The following is a 14,317-nucleotide window of genomic DNA, read 5'->3' as shown; positions in this document are numbered from 1 at the left end:
GGAATGCTAAAAGTAATAGGAAAGGACACATGCAGCCATTGTATGGCAGGACAGCTCTGATGTGGTCACCATCACAGAAACATGGTGGGATAACTGGAATGGATGGCTATAAACTCTTGAGAAAGGATAGACAAGGAAGGACAGGTGCTGGTGGCTCTGTATGTTAGGGAGTGTTAATTGTGTAGAGCTTGATGATAGTGATGATAAGGTCAAGTGTTAATGCATAAGGATGAGGGGGTAGGCACCACATGAGGTATCCTCTTAGGTGTCTGTTTCAGACCTCCCAGTTGGGACAAGGAGGCAGCCCAAAGCATTTTACAAGTGGCTGGTGGAGTCTCACAATCACTACCCCTTGTGCTGGTGGTGGTGCCCTGTCAGCTGGAGATGTAACATAGCCAAGGAGAGGTTGCCTAGGATGTTCCTGACACAGCTGATAAGCCTACCAGAGGAGGTGCCTCACTGTATCTTCCAAAACTGAGGCCTGGTGTGAGATGTGGCTATTGGAGGCTCCCTTGGGCTCAGCAGCCTGCAAGGGATCTGGACAGGTTTATTAATGGGAAGTTGTATGAGGTTTAATAAGGTGCCACGTCCTGCATTTCAGTCACAACTACCTCATGCAATGCCACAAGCTTGGGGAAGTGGCTATAAAGCTGCCTGGTGGAAAAGGACCTGGGGATGCTGGTTGACACCAGGCTGAATAGGAGCCAGCAGTGTGCCCAGGTGGCCAAGAAGGCCAACAGCATCCTGGCCTGTATCAGGAACATTGTGGCTGGCAGAAGGTGATTGTGTTTCTGTATTCTGGTGAGGCTGCACCTTGAGTACCATGTCCAGTTCTGTCCCACTCACTACAGGAAAGACATTGAGGTGCTGGAGTGAGTTCAGAGAAAGGCAACCAAGCTGGTAAAGGTTCTGGAGGACAAGTCCTGTAAGGAGAGACTGAAAGAATTGGGAACGTTCAGTTTGGAGGAGGCTGATGGGAGACCTTATTGCTGTCACCAAGTGCCTGGCAGAAGGTTGTAGTGAGGGGGATGTTGGCTCCTTTTCCCAAGTGAGTAGTAACAGGCCTAGAGGAAATGGCCTGAAGTTGCACCAGGGGAGGTTTAGGTTTGGTATTCGGAAGAATTTCTTTACTTAGTAGTCCGGTGCTGGAACAGGCTGCCCAGGGAGGTGGTGGAGTTGCTGTCCCTGGAGGCATTCAAAATAAGTGTAGATGTGGCACTTCAGACATGCTTTAGTGGGCAAGCCTGACTGCAGACAGTGCAGTAGTTGCATTTTCATTTTAATGTTGAGTTTTCACTACAGTTATTTTTGAAAACAACTGCAGAACAGATTAGAGAATTACTGAGAAGTTTTTAAAAAAAAAAAAAAAAAAAAAAAAGTTGTTCTTTTCAAGCAGTCTCACTGAGCAAGCTCCAGATTTAACTCCTGGAAATACAATTGTTAATGTTTTAAATCTCATTTCAAAACTGCTTGTCACCAGCTCCTCTATGTTTTGGTTTGATCTGAATTGTTCTTCAGAACAACTTGAAAATAAAAGCCTGTGGCATGTGGTTCCAAAGCCACCAGCAGGAGGCTGCACACAGGACCAGAAGCTGACCTGTTGTCCTGGACAGGTTATGTTTATCAAAGCTCTTGTATTACCAAATTTTACCTCCTCTGCAAGTTCAGACATGTTTAGATTTCTTCTTTAAAATCATGACAATAGCTTTTTCACACGCATCTGCCATCATAACTGTTTGCCAAAATTCTTAGCCTCTGAAGTACAAATGTAATTCAGTTTTTTGTTAAACTGCAGTGCCTTCAAACATGCCTGAACAGCAGAAGTCATCTAACAGTCCTTAGAGTCTCCCACCTATGTGGTGTTAAGTCCCAAAGAATTAAATGGATTTTTAACATGACCGTGCTCCCCTCCAAGATCATCATCTTCAGTCTTTCTGCCATCTTCAGTGCTCTGTGAATGTTGTAGCCAGTGTTCTGCTGTGAGGAACAGTGGTGGGGAAAGAGCAGGGAGGATTAAAAGAAGAAAAATCACTATCACCTATCTATGGTTTTATAGATACTCAAGTCCATGGACTTCTCCACTGTCCTGGGACTGGTCAGTACTATTTCCCAGCCTGGTCTGTCAGCTGGTTGTTATTTTTGTAGGCTTGAGTGAGTGAAACTTTGTTGTAACTACCTCTGCAAATAAAGTTATCCAGAACAGAATTTCTTCTGTTGGCTTGTTGCTTAACTGTGCTCTATCTGTTAACTTCAGGGCTGCACTTAAGTGTTGAAATATCCAGGAACCCAGACTGCTTTAGGCAAGCTGACAGTATAAATTTACACCACTTCTTATCAGCCATAAACTGAAGAGGAAACAGATTACTCCTCACGATTGCTTACTACAGTCAGAATAGGGCTAGGAAGTTTGGGTACAGGGCAGGAATTAAAAGGTTGCAGTCTTAAAGCAAATTCTACTGCTCCATCTAATTTGGACAGGCTGAATTTTTATTTTTTTCATTTTAAGAATGACAACAACAAGAGAAAAACTAAATTTAATTTATTTTATCAAAAACTTTAGGAAGATAGCAACACTAGAGATCACACTTTATGAAAAGAAAATGTTCCTGAGCTTACAAACTGCATATTCTAATGTATACAGTCCTAAAACATACATTAGAAATAACCAGAAGGTTGACTTAAATTTGAGATTAAATAAATAAGACTTTTTTTTTTATAGGTGATCTTGCAACTTTAGTTTTGCTACCAAGAAAGAAAAAAAAAAGAAAAAAAAATTCAATGCAAAAAAACCCAGAAGAGCTGAAGAATGGATCATGGGTTACCAGTCTCCAAGAAGTGCATGTACAACACTGAGCTGGTAGCCATGATGATGCTAAGAGACCACAAAGCAAAACAAAGGCAACAGCTAGGCTGGATTAGGCTCTTTTAAGAAATTGAAAATAACTTTTTCTCCTTGTCCAATTTGGCAACATTCACCCCACACACATTAGAAACAGTAAAAGGAGTTTTAAAATGACAGTGTCCCTGGGATCTAATTCACTGACTACAATGCAAATGCACTGCGAATATTTAAAATTAAAAATACTGTTGAAGGCTTTAAATTGGAAACTGGATGCATGGGTTTACTTGGAATAAATACAAAATACTGTTACCTCCCAAAATGAAAATTAATGGTCCTTTATTAATCACACAAGAGGTAACACACATATCCTTAAAGAACAGCAGTGTTATTCCAGTGCTGGTGGTAACCTATGCTGCCCTGAAAAAAAAGGCAGACTAGCAAGACTTTTATTTTAAAATGCTTTTACTTGCAATTTTTAAATCAAACTGGGCATGGGCAAAGATGGACAAAAAGGACCTCTAACCAGTCCTGTGTCATCTTGCACAGGAGAGGCCAGAGAAACTGATTTGGTGAGGAATCTCTGCAGCCACTCTGTACTGACAGACTGCAGACTGCAGTGGATTAAGGAGCTGGAGACTGCAGATTCCATCCACGTGGAATGCATCACTGCATGGGGCTACATGCAAATGAAAGCACTAGTGACTCCAAATGGTGTACAGTCATTTAGAGTTTGCTAACATTAAAGCTCCACGATCCACTTCAACTTTATATTAAAACAACAACCAAAAATAAGAAAAATCATTAAGAGATACAACACGGTAGAAATCCTCTAGATTCAGCATTTGTCCAAGTGTGTGGGTACAGGTGAGCCTGGTAACCTCAAATACTTTTGAATCTAAGCAAACTTTCTCCTATTCATTAAACAAGATAAAGTATCTATTTCCACCTGTATCTCTTCATCTTGTAGATTACAAAACTTACAAAGCACTTTCAGTGGCCCACACCGTGAAACCAATTTTGGCTTGTAGCATATAAGAATTTCACTTTCTGCCAAAGAGACTGATCTTCAGTGCAAATGCAACTGTGCTTCTTAGTGAACATCAAACAACTTGTATTATCCTTTGAAACACTCTTTTTTGGAGTGCTAGTAATCACCATGATATTTTAAGGCATTTTCTAACAAATTAAGTAAACGGTTATATGCTGGGTACTTGACTTCATTCACCTGAGCCAACAGCTGTGCACCTTATAAAGGTAACTAGCTGACCTATGATACATAGCTAGCATCCATTTATGGAGCATCCATTTAGAGAGCAACAATATTCTGCCTCACCCTATCAACATTTACATTATTTGTAAGCAATATGCCAGTTTTACAAGCTTTTAATCCATGAGAATAAAGCATTTAAATCATCCCTGGAGCATGGACCTTGGCTGTAACTCTACTCATAACCTACCTCAACTGCTCTTCAGTGTTTTTGAAGCCAAGCAGAACTTAGCAAACATTATGAACTGACTGACACAACTTTCAGATGATCAGGAGAAAAAAAAAAAAAAAAAAGACTCAAGCAGCTGAAGAACAGTGCGTTTCTCAGCCTTTACATTCAAAAACTTCTTACAAAGGTCTACAGCAAATAGGTGAACTCACCTCTAGTCTAACTTCACTGAAGTTAACATTTTTGCAACAAGAAAAAACAGGCCTAGTATCTTGAAAGTCACTAGATAAAAAAAGTCACAGTATGTAAAAACCTAATCAAAAATACTTGTGAATACAAATAATTTCCCAGGGTACTTCTGCACCTAGCAGACAAGTTAAGCATATCTCCATAATGCATCACACCTTTGTTAGACAATGGGCTGTTCTCCCTGTTCTCTTGTTATTTCCAAATTGCAGGCAGTAACTCATCTTGGCAGTTACTGCCAAATCTCTGCAACGAAAGCAAACAGTGTGTGTTACTACTGATAACCCTGGATGTACCAATTCTCTGTAGAACTGCAGACCTTCTATAGCATGCTAGCCAATAATCATAACAATTGAAAAAAACCTCTTTATGTAAAACTTCTAAATAATATAACATCAGCTGAAAATACTTGAGACCTTGATCTTACACCTGTAATCTGCTAAAACCAAATGCTTAACTCACGTGGAGTTGAATGGAGATCTTAGAATTTCTGTTCCTGTGAACCTTCATTTAGATGCAGTCTGATGGCTGTCCTTAATCCTTCACCCCAGTGCCAAAAATGTTATTGCTAATCTCTTGATGCTTTTCTTTATACAACAAAAAGGAAAAAAAGCTGTCAGCTATGATGTACCAAATGCCTCCGGGCTTTTCAAGGTATAGAAAATATATAACACTTTATCCCACTGAAATCAGTTCAGAAGGCCAACAGCTGTAAGCTCACACTCAAATATTTAAACCAAAGTACATTTTAGAGAGTTTTCTTAGCTTTACTGCTTCCTAAATAACAGTTCTAAAAAAATCAATTTTTAATCCCCATAATCAGTTAAGTATTTGCCTGAAACACTACATCTCCCTTCTTTGGCCAGTGCCATTTTGATTACTAATGCAATGCCTTGTTTTTATTATTTATTTACATTAGATGCAAGAATACTTGAATATATGCCTGAAAGAAGAGTCTTCTTAAAACACATTTAAAAGAGAACGAAGTATTTGTGATTTTGGACACTTAGACTCAGTTGAGATAACCTCTGCAACACACAGCTCCACATTTACAGACAGTTCTGATCCTCTTTTTGGATGGGCTAAGACCATCAGCAGAGTCTGAAGTCAGATCTATTGAACCTGTGACACAAAGAAAGACAAAGAAATTTTAAAAGACAGACTGAAACTGCCCTAGGTATTCAGATGGCTTCAAAAGCCTCCTACCACCCCGATTCTTAAAAGAATTATGTATGAAGCTATAATCAAATTCTCCTGACACTCATGTTGCAGCTACACACACACCACCTGGCATGCACATCAAAACTCAACTGACTCCACTCCTGTATCCTCTGGTCTGTATCCATACCCCTGGTCAGTGAAGACTGCAGCCTGCCTCAAATGCCAGTGTTACAACCACCACAAAAAAAGTCAAAAACAAGAAATAAAAAAAAAAAAAAAGGAGCTTTAAGGATTCAAATTTGTTAGTACTTAAAGAGAACTGCTACAAGAATGAGGTACAGGTCTGCAGTATAGAGATGCTTCTCTGAAAACTAAATAGCAGAGCAAACAATACAATGCTGTTGTGGATAAACAGTTTGCAGGCAAAGTTTGACATTCACAACACTCCTGCCAGCAAACCTCCCAAAGAATTTTTTTTAATGGATTGGATAAAAATGATGGTGTAGAAAGCTTGAGTTGAAGGAACCTTTAGAGATCACCTAGTCCAATACCCCTACCAAAGGCAGGGTCACCTTCTACTAGACCAGGTTGCTCAAAGCCCCATCCAACCTGGCCTTGCTCAATAATCAGTCCATCAACTGATCAGTTATCAAAGAATCAAACAGCCCCTGTTGGAAGAGACCTCAAAGGATCATCTGGTCCTTTCATGGGAAATGGAGCCCAGAGGATATAATCCAGCACTCTGTCTACTTGCATCTTGAAAAGCTCCAGTGATGGGGACTCCACCATGTTCCTGGAAACGCTGTTCCTGTGAATGATTGTTCTCACTGTAAAAATCTTTGGACCACCCTTCTTCCATCCTAAGTATCTGTTACCATGGAACCTACATCCATAACAGAAGCTACAGACACCAGAATCCACAGACAAATCTATGGTGCCTTACACCACTCAGCTGTTTCAGCTGCCTTTATAACAATCACAAGCAGATTACTTAGAAAGTAGTTCACCTGAAATGCTGGTTTGAATAAAGGAAAGGTTTTTAACAGTAGCCTGACCATTCCTTTGCCCTGTCACACATTCCAGCCACACCCCCTTACTGTGAGCTGGGAGTCCTGAAGGAGGTCACACACAAGAGCTGCAGGCAAAAGCTTCTGGGAGCAATTTGTCTGCTCTACATGTCCATCAGCAACGCCTGTTCTAGAACCCACAGAGGTGTCAGGGAGATGCAGTGTCTGACCTGACATGCTATCATCAGTCAGGCAAAACCCACCGGTGCCCCAAACCTCCTGCAACAACTGCATTAGAATCTGCAGACCTTTCATCTGGTAGTCAAAGGTGAGCTCTTCTCCAGCCTTGATGGTTCGTGTAGAGAACAGTGCTATCCGAGGAAGACGCAAGTCGAGGTTATCGATGAACACGTTGAAGACTTGAAGATTTGGATCACACTGCAAGGCAAAAATTAATGCAGTTGCTGTTAGGAAAAATGCACAAAGTTTCACTGAAGTGTTTAAGTAAACCAAGCTCAGAGGAAAGGAAGAACTTGTTCTTCTCTCGGTGACAGTAGTCATGAAACCAAGTTATCTTCTGAAATCAAAAAACTACCTTCCTGAAACAGCGTTAAATGAGGAGACTCCTACCTCAGAGTCTTTTTGAGAAGACAACCTTACATAGTATGCAGATTAAGCTAATATGGAACAGCCTGTTAAAGAACTGTAGTACTTTCAAAAGATGACAGCAAAAAATGACAAAGCTACATTCAGAGGTTAAGATTTACAAACAAAACTCTCAAAGAGAATGAAAACTGAAATGAAATAAGAAAACAACCTGGAGTTTCAAGCCACACACATTACTCTGTATTGAGGTTAAAGCACTGATTCTAGGACAGAAATATTTTCATATTATGAATACATTTATATTTTCATTTGTTAACATGCTTGGCTTATGAATTACCTGCTAGGGACTGGGTGGCAGGAGGGACACTAAGAAATTCTGCATGCTTTTTTACTCTTTAACAATAAAACATATGATAAGGAATCAGAAGTGAAGTCAGCCATTTAAGTTTACACAGAAGAGTGACAATATTTCAGTCCCATTTCCAAAAATGAAGAGTAATTTGCTTTTCTAAAACTGTTCTTCACCCTCCCTCTCAAGCCTGCATGAAATACAATCAGCAGCAGCTCTCAAATGTGAAGACCTGAATTTACTGTAATAGTAGAATATTTCATACCTCACAAAGATTGCATTACAAGAAATAATAATTTTAGTTCAGGAATCTTTACAAATGCTGCTCAGCCTTCTTGCTTTAGACACTTCAGTTGAACAGGAAATGAAGCACTACAAAAACTTCCTGTTTAAGATTTACTTTTCAGTTCTTTGGCAAGTTTAGATTTGTTAACATGAGAGAAAAAGTCTTTTGCAGGGGAGATAAAAAAAAAACAAACCCCACAGGAATTTTCATTTTGTCTTGTACCAATGTTTGAAGGATGACACTGGGCATAACCTCCCAATCCTGTCTTGCTACAAAATAATGCAACAATTCCTAAAGTCCCTCTCTCTTTACTCATTGTAAATTGTAACTTGAAGCACTTATCTCAAGTCAAGCCTTTGAGTTGCCAAAAAAACCCACACCCAAACCATCCTGTTTGGGTTGTCTAGAACCCTCAGATTCAGTGACAACCCCCGTCCTATCAGATGCCAGGCTGCATCTCATTCCCAGATTTTTGTAGTTAGTCCGGGTAAGACTGAGTATTCCATTCTATCTGTTGTGTCACCTAACACAGCCCTGGCATGAAACAAACTGCTCCAGAAAAACTGAATGGGGAAAAAAAAATATTTACAGTCAGAGAAGATATTTCTGGCACAGTTAGCATAATTCTCCAAACTCTTAGTATACAGAACAAGGTCTTACGCTGTGATTAACAAAGTGGGACACATTTCCATATCGAGCTGCATCTACTGTAAATTCATCTGAGTCATAGTCCAAATCAAATAAGTATGTATTTCCCTGGTTGTCATAGAGCTGGCCTCGTCTCTCTGCTTCCTCACTTGTAATCACCTAAAAAAAAAGGAAAAAAGAAACCTGCATCATATTATTAACTAAATTAAAAGAAAAATCACAACCAATTTAGAAAAAAAAAACCCCAACACTTAGTAAAAAATACCACATTCACTTTTGATGTCCATTTCAAACACAGCATTCCATCTCTAATGAAAAAAGAATATATACACAGAGCTAGACTAATTAGATACTAACTAAGGCTTCTCTGGATGTAACTTGTCTACAGCTGAGGCACAGCACTACCTTACCTCAGGGAAAAAAAGATTAATCAACACCTTCTATTGAGAGTAAAGATGATGATAGATACAGTCAACAGTTTCTATTTAAAGTTTCTATACAAATGATTTTTTCATTAGATCCAGAAAGCTTTCTTTCATGTTAAACTAAGTTTCAACTTTCTCCCTTTATACAGAGGGAGACCAATAGGTCTTTATAACCCAGTAACATTTACAGGGCAGTGTTCACCTCCTCCTGCTAATCTCTTCCTGCTAATTTTGACAGTGGTAAGAGAACCTCTTCATGACAACATAGACAGATACATCACTTCACAAGGCTGAACCTATGCAATTAAGCTAGCATGAAAAGAAGACAGAAATCCAGAAAATCCCCAAGGGAAAAACTACAGTCACTTTTGACAGAAGCAACAAACATCTTACCCAATTTCATCTGCTGTCCCTTAAGTTGAATGTACTCTGTTGTGCTGACTCAGCAGTCACAATTTGGCAGCAAGAGTGAGTGGAACTGGACAAAAAAAAATAATCCCCAAAATCTGACAAATCAGATTTACGAACTTATTCAGCAGGAGGGGGCAAGTAGATTCAGGTGAAAGGTGTAAAAAACAGTCTTTCCCTGAAGCAAAAAAATCACAGTAATCATCTGCATTAACCCCACAACAGATACACTGAGTTACTGACCTCTTGTATGTTTACATGAAAGGTATGAACATGAGAAGTTAGAAGACTGAAAGGTATGTACACAAGAAGTTACAAGATTTGAGGAAGGAAGGATGGAGAAAATACAGTAAGGACCATAAACATTTGTTTGAATGGACAGAAAGAATTATTTTGAGTCAACCTGGTGGCAAGGCAGATTTGTGGCAGAAATACAACAGACTGGATCAGCAAGGCAACCAAGAGCTACTGGTGTAAAGAGCCCTGAAATAGAGCTGAGGCTGAACCAGATAAACACAGGGCAACATAAAACTTAAAGACTAACTCAAGGCCTGCATTTTATAGCATGCAAGTTCTCTTTGAAATGACACCCGAGTAAACAGATAATGTTTATTCTTTATGTTAAAAAAGAGTAATATATATGTTTGGAAATACTACTTTAACAGCTCAGACAAGACAGAAAGGGACTGATAAACTGGGTGGTGAGTTTGCTAACAACTCTGCCAGAGAAGGGCAAGAAATACAGTACCAGGGAAGAATAAAGAATACAACTGCAATAAAAGAAGGGTTTGCCTCTAGAAACACTATTAGGACATATATCAAGTAATCCTTTAGTGACACACAGGATAAGCAGTATCTTTATATTCAACCTTTTACAGCTGATTTGGAATAGAGGACATTGTGGACAATGTAATTTTTCTTTTTCCACTGAAAAGCAGAATTGCCTATTATATAGTACAAGTCAAGAAGTGTTAAATGCTGAAAGACCACTCATCCATATTTTCCTCAACATTTCCTTTGCTGTTACTAATTCTTCTACATAAGATAATACATACCTCTCCAACATACTCCATCACAAAACTGTTGGTTTTAATTTTCTGGAGAGTTTTCACTCCCCAGCCACGGCCATTGTTGGTTCTGAAGATGCACAGAGAATATGGTGTGCCTTTCTGTACTATCCTATTAAGGCAGTCAGGCCCACACCTACAAAATGAATTGCATTCATAGATGGGCAAGCCTGGCTGGATTTTCAACTTCTTTCTTTTATTATAAGCCAAAATAAAGCCAGCCTCCTTTGGACAGCACTTCTCAGCAGGGCAGTCAGCACATTCACAGCCAGTTGTTATTCCATTTAGTACATTTATTCCTGGAGCAGGTTTATACTCATTAATGTAGTAGAAATCTATAGGAGGGCCTTCAAGATCCACAGTGTTTTCTACCAGAATCATTGCTTTGTGATTCTTTTTCCTGTTGAGTTCTTCTTTCCATCTCTGAAGAGCTATTCTTTGCTTTGCTTTCTTCACAATGTAATCTGCAACTGCTGGTTTCAAAGCTTTAACATGGTTTCTCACTTTCAGTGCTTTGCCTTCTCTCACTCGAGACAAGTACTCATTCTTGTCAGTAAGAAAGTTTTGAAGAAGCACTGGGCATTTCAGATTTTTCTGAGGTTCCCAAGTGTTTGAAGATTCTGGCCATCCTTTCCATTTCACAAGATAGTATTCTGTGCCCTTGAAATACAGAAACAGATACAGATTTAGCCACATTTAATTCTGCTGAAATCCAGCATCACAGAGTGCACAGGCAAACACAAAAGAGCTCTGGAGTTAAGAAACGCCATATAGAGCAGAAGGTCTTGATGTCCTCCTAACAATTAGAATTGGGGAGAAAGAGGAAACTCAAGTTTTCCGTTTGAAAATTAACTTACAGCACAACTTTGGATACTTTACATATAATATCTAGGGGAAAAGAAATAAACAGCTGGGAGGAACTTTGATGGCTAATGTTATACCTGGAGGAGGCTAGTTTGGTAAGGCTGTTAACCAATTAAACTAACTAGCTGCATGACTCACGCACAAGCAGAACGTAGTTGTATCACATAAAGAGCTAAAAAAAGAAATCTGAACTTCTAAAAATCTCTAAAAAACACTATTTGTCATATCAACCACCCTCACAAAGGAGTAATCAATTAAACAAATGTTATTTTATATTTATAATCAATAAGCATACATTTTGGACTTATTTTTAAAAGGACAAATAACTGTAACAAGGCCAAATCCTGAGACTGAATTTCATTGGCTTGATCAAGCCACGGGAATCCAGTTGCAGCACATGGCCCTCACCCCTCATTAAACAGACTACAACAGTCAAGAGAGAAATACACTGTTATCTGCAAATAAAAGATAAGCATCATAATACATACCAAGCTACAACCTCCAAGCATCAGCGTTTTGCTTTACTTCTAGATACACAAGGGTGAAACATTTCAAACTCTGTTACCTCTGTATTTCAGAAAAGGACCTTCCTCCAGCATCCTGAAAGCAGCATTTATACTGCTGTTTACAGTTCAAAGTTTAAAAAATACTTCATTAGATGACAACAAGAGCTTTGTCGTCACAGCCTGCTACTTTATATTATGAGCAAAACTACCTTTGGCTCACTTCCAAATTTCAGCTGAAAGAGCGATCAAATTGGTCTGTGTTTCTCTTACCTCTTCTACCTTGTAGTCACACAAATATTCCACCTCATATCTCTTTAGACTCTTGTTGGTGATTCCAATGGATTTACATCTGAGATTTTCCTTCCTACATAATTCTTGGAGGGTCTCAAGTGAAGCTAGACATGGCACATACCAAGCTACAATAAGAAAATTGGTAAAGAATCCTATTTAATGTCTCAGCTAAATTGACGTCATTACGCCTTATCCCAGAGTCCCCACATTATCATTTCTGATAGCATCCACTGCTCTCTTCCGCTGCAGTGTCTCACAGGGTCAAACTCAACCCCTCGCTCACGGGTTAAGTGAAACACGTTCCCTTCCTGGACCTTTATTCTGTACTGCACATACATTTATAAAAAACAACAAACACTTTGGACGGCAGAGAGACTTCCGGAGGTGAAAGCCACGCTAAGAATCGAGGATTTCCCTCCAACTAAATCACCCCATAACTGAGCTACGGCGACAATGAAGCCTTCATTCTTTAATAAGACCGCCAAATATCTGTAGTTAGTCAAGTGGAATCGAGCACTTGCGATGCAGGCAGGGTGACTGGAAAAGGAAAGATCCACAGTGGGCTCTTCCAGAAGGCTCGCGGGTGCCCTGTCAGCCAGGAGGATTTAAAGGGACGCGACGCTCGGCTGAACGGGACGGCGAGAGGGGCAGCCAGCTCCCTGCCAGAGCCCGGGAAACACGGCGGGAGCGGGGAGATGGGGACGGGACAAGGTGCAGAGCAGCAGCCGCGCAGCCCGAGCCTCCCTCCCACCGCTGCCGACCGGGGCGATGCGGGGATCTCCCGCCTCGGCCCCGCCGCCAGCCCGCAGAACCCCCCCTGGCCCCGTCTCTCCTCAGCCCCTCGGCCGGGGAAGGGCCGGCGCCGGAGGGCTTCACCTCGGGCCCGCGCCGCCAGAAGTCTGGGTGGGCGGGAAGGGGGCGGCGGACACCTTTCCCGTGGCCCCCCCAGGGTTTCCCCAAGCGCCTCTCCCAATGCCTCCCCCCCCCTTAACCTTCCTCCGTATTTTTACCTCAGGAGCCTCCCCGCTCTCCTCCACCACCCTCCCCTTCCTCCCTCCCAGGCAGCAGGAAGAGACCCCAGGGGAACCCCCTGCCCTCCCCGCCGGGGTGGGTGTCTGAGAGCGGGGCTGGGGGCAGCGGACAGAATCCTGGGGGCTGCAGCGGAGTTTGGCGAAAGGGAAGCGGCAGCCGCTTCCCCACCACCGAGAGCGGACGCGGGGAAAGATGGGGGGAAGGCCTCTTCGCTCCCTCGCTCTCCGCCCCGCCAGGGCAAGCAGAAGGGAGGGAAAGGCCCGAGGGAAGGAAAGGCCCGAGCGAGGCGCTGCTGGCGGCTCCGTCCCCAGCCCCGGCCCGAGCCGCCGCTCCCTCACCTCCTCTCCAGACCTCCATCTTGGCGGGGGGGGGGGGGGGGGGGAGGGAGGGGAACGGAGTGGGGGGAGGAGGGGGAAGGGGGAACCCGCGCGCGCGGGAAGCGGCACTCGCGGGTTCAGGGCCCGCGCGGCTCCTCCCCCCTCCCCCTCCGCCGGAAGGAGCTGCGCGCGGCCTCGGAGCGCGAGCGGCATCCCCGCCCCGCGGCGCGCGAAGGGTTCGGGCGGCAACGCGGCCGCCTCAGCACCTGCGGGCTCGGTCCCTGCGGCACCTCCGTAGCGGGGAACCCGGGGGGGAAAAAAAGAGTGAAAAGTGAGGCGACGATTCAAGCGGTTTCCTTTCGGTCTGGTGGGAAGTAGAGGGCAGCAGGGCAGGCTGCTGCTTGGTAGCCACGGGGTTTGAAAGTGAGCCCCGAGGGAAGGGTTTAGACTTCTTTTTATTAAAAGTGCCTCTCATCACAGCACACTTCTCAGGTGTTTCTTATTAATGCAGCATTCAAGTTATCCCCAAATCCCTTACCCCTCCCCCCCATTTCATTGCACACAATGAAATTTCCCTTGAAGGTGTTGAGCCACTCGTTGGTGCTCAAGCTTTGTAAGGGCTGCGGGACTGCACTGACAGAACCACACCTTGGGTTTTCCCATACCACTTTTTAGAGGTTTTCACACAGGAACTGGCGAGCTATTTACTTATCTTAGAGATGAAATACCCAGGGATAAAGGAGGCAGAACTTCAGCCACTCCAAGTCCAACCCCTGTGTCCAGCCTGGGATGTCACACAGCACAGACACGTGGAATTGAAGGAATA

At 42.4% G+C, this 14,317-nt stretch overlaps 1 protein-coding gene across 2 annotated transcripts; it reads right to left on the bottom strand.

Moving 5' to 3' along the window:
• Positions 1-2,524: 2,524 nt before the first annotated feature.
• Positions 2,525-13,563, bottom strand: SUV39H2 (suppressor of variegation 3-9 homolog 2). 2 transcript variants are annotated; one of them, XM_030461069.1, is made up of 6 exons: positions 13,513-13,563; positions 12,122-12,246; positions 10,470-11,141; positions 8,594-8,740; positions 7,001-7,130; positions 2,525-5,646 (listed from the first exon to the last, which is right to left on the bottom strand). In XM_030461069.1, exons 1-6 carry the CDS (start codon positions 13,529-13,531, stop codon positions 5,537-5,539), a joined length of 1,203 nt encoding a protein of 400 aa, XP_030316929.1. In that variant the 5' UTR covers positions 13,532-13,563; the 3' UTR covers positions 2,525-5,536. The 2 variants fall into 2 exon arrangements, with proteins under 2 accessions (XP_030316929.1, XP_030316921.1); XM_030461061.1 differs by having other exon boundaries at positions 12,122-12,267; positions 13,513-13,546.
• Positions 13,564-14,317: the final 754 nt, after the last annotated feature.

This window comes from Calypte anna, chromosome 1 (assembly GCF_003957555.1).
Source record: "Calypte anna isolate BGI_N300 chromosome 1, bCalAnn1_v1.p, whole genome shotgun sequence".
Taxonomy (NCBI): domain Eukaryota; kingdom Metazoa; phylum Chordata; class Aves; order Apodiformes; family Trochilidae; genus Calypte; species Calypte anna.
This window is presented reverse-complemented; position numbering and strand designations above follow the sequence as displayed.

Excerpts from the sequence above, each read along its gene's own strand:
- SUV39H2 (XM_030461061.1), bottom strand. Across the intron at positions 8,741-10,469 it reads TGATGGAGTATGTTGGAGAG|GTGATTACAAGTGAGGAAGC; the intron begins GTATGTATTATC and ends CTTTTTTTTTAG. Across the intron at positions 7,131-8,593 it reads CCCACTTTGTTAATCACAGC|TGTGATCCAAATCTTCAAGT; the intron begins GTAAGACCTTGT and ends TTTGCCTTGCAG.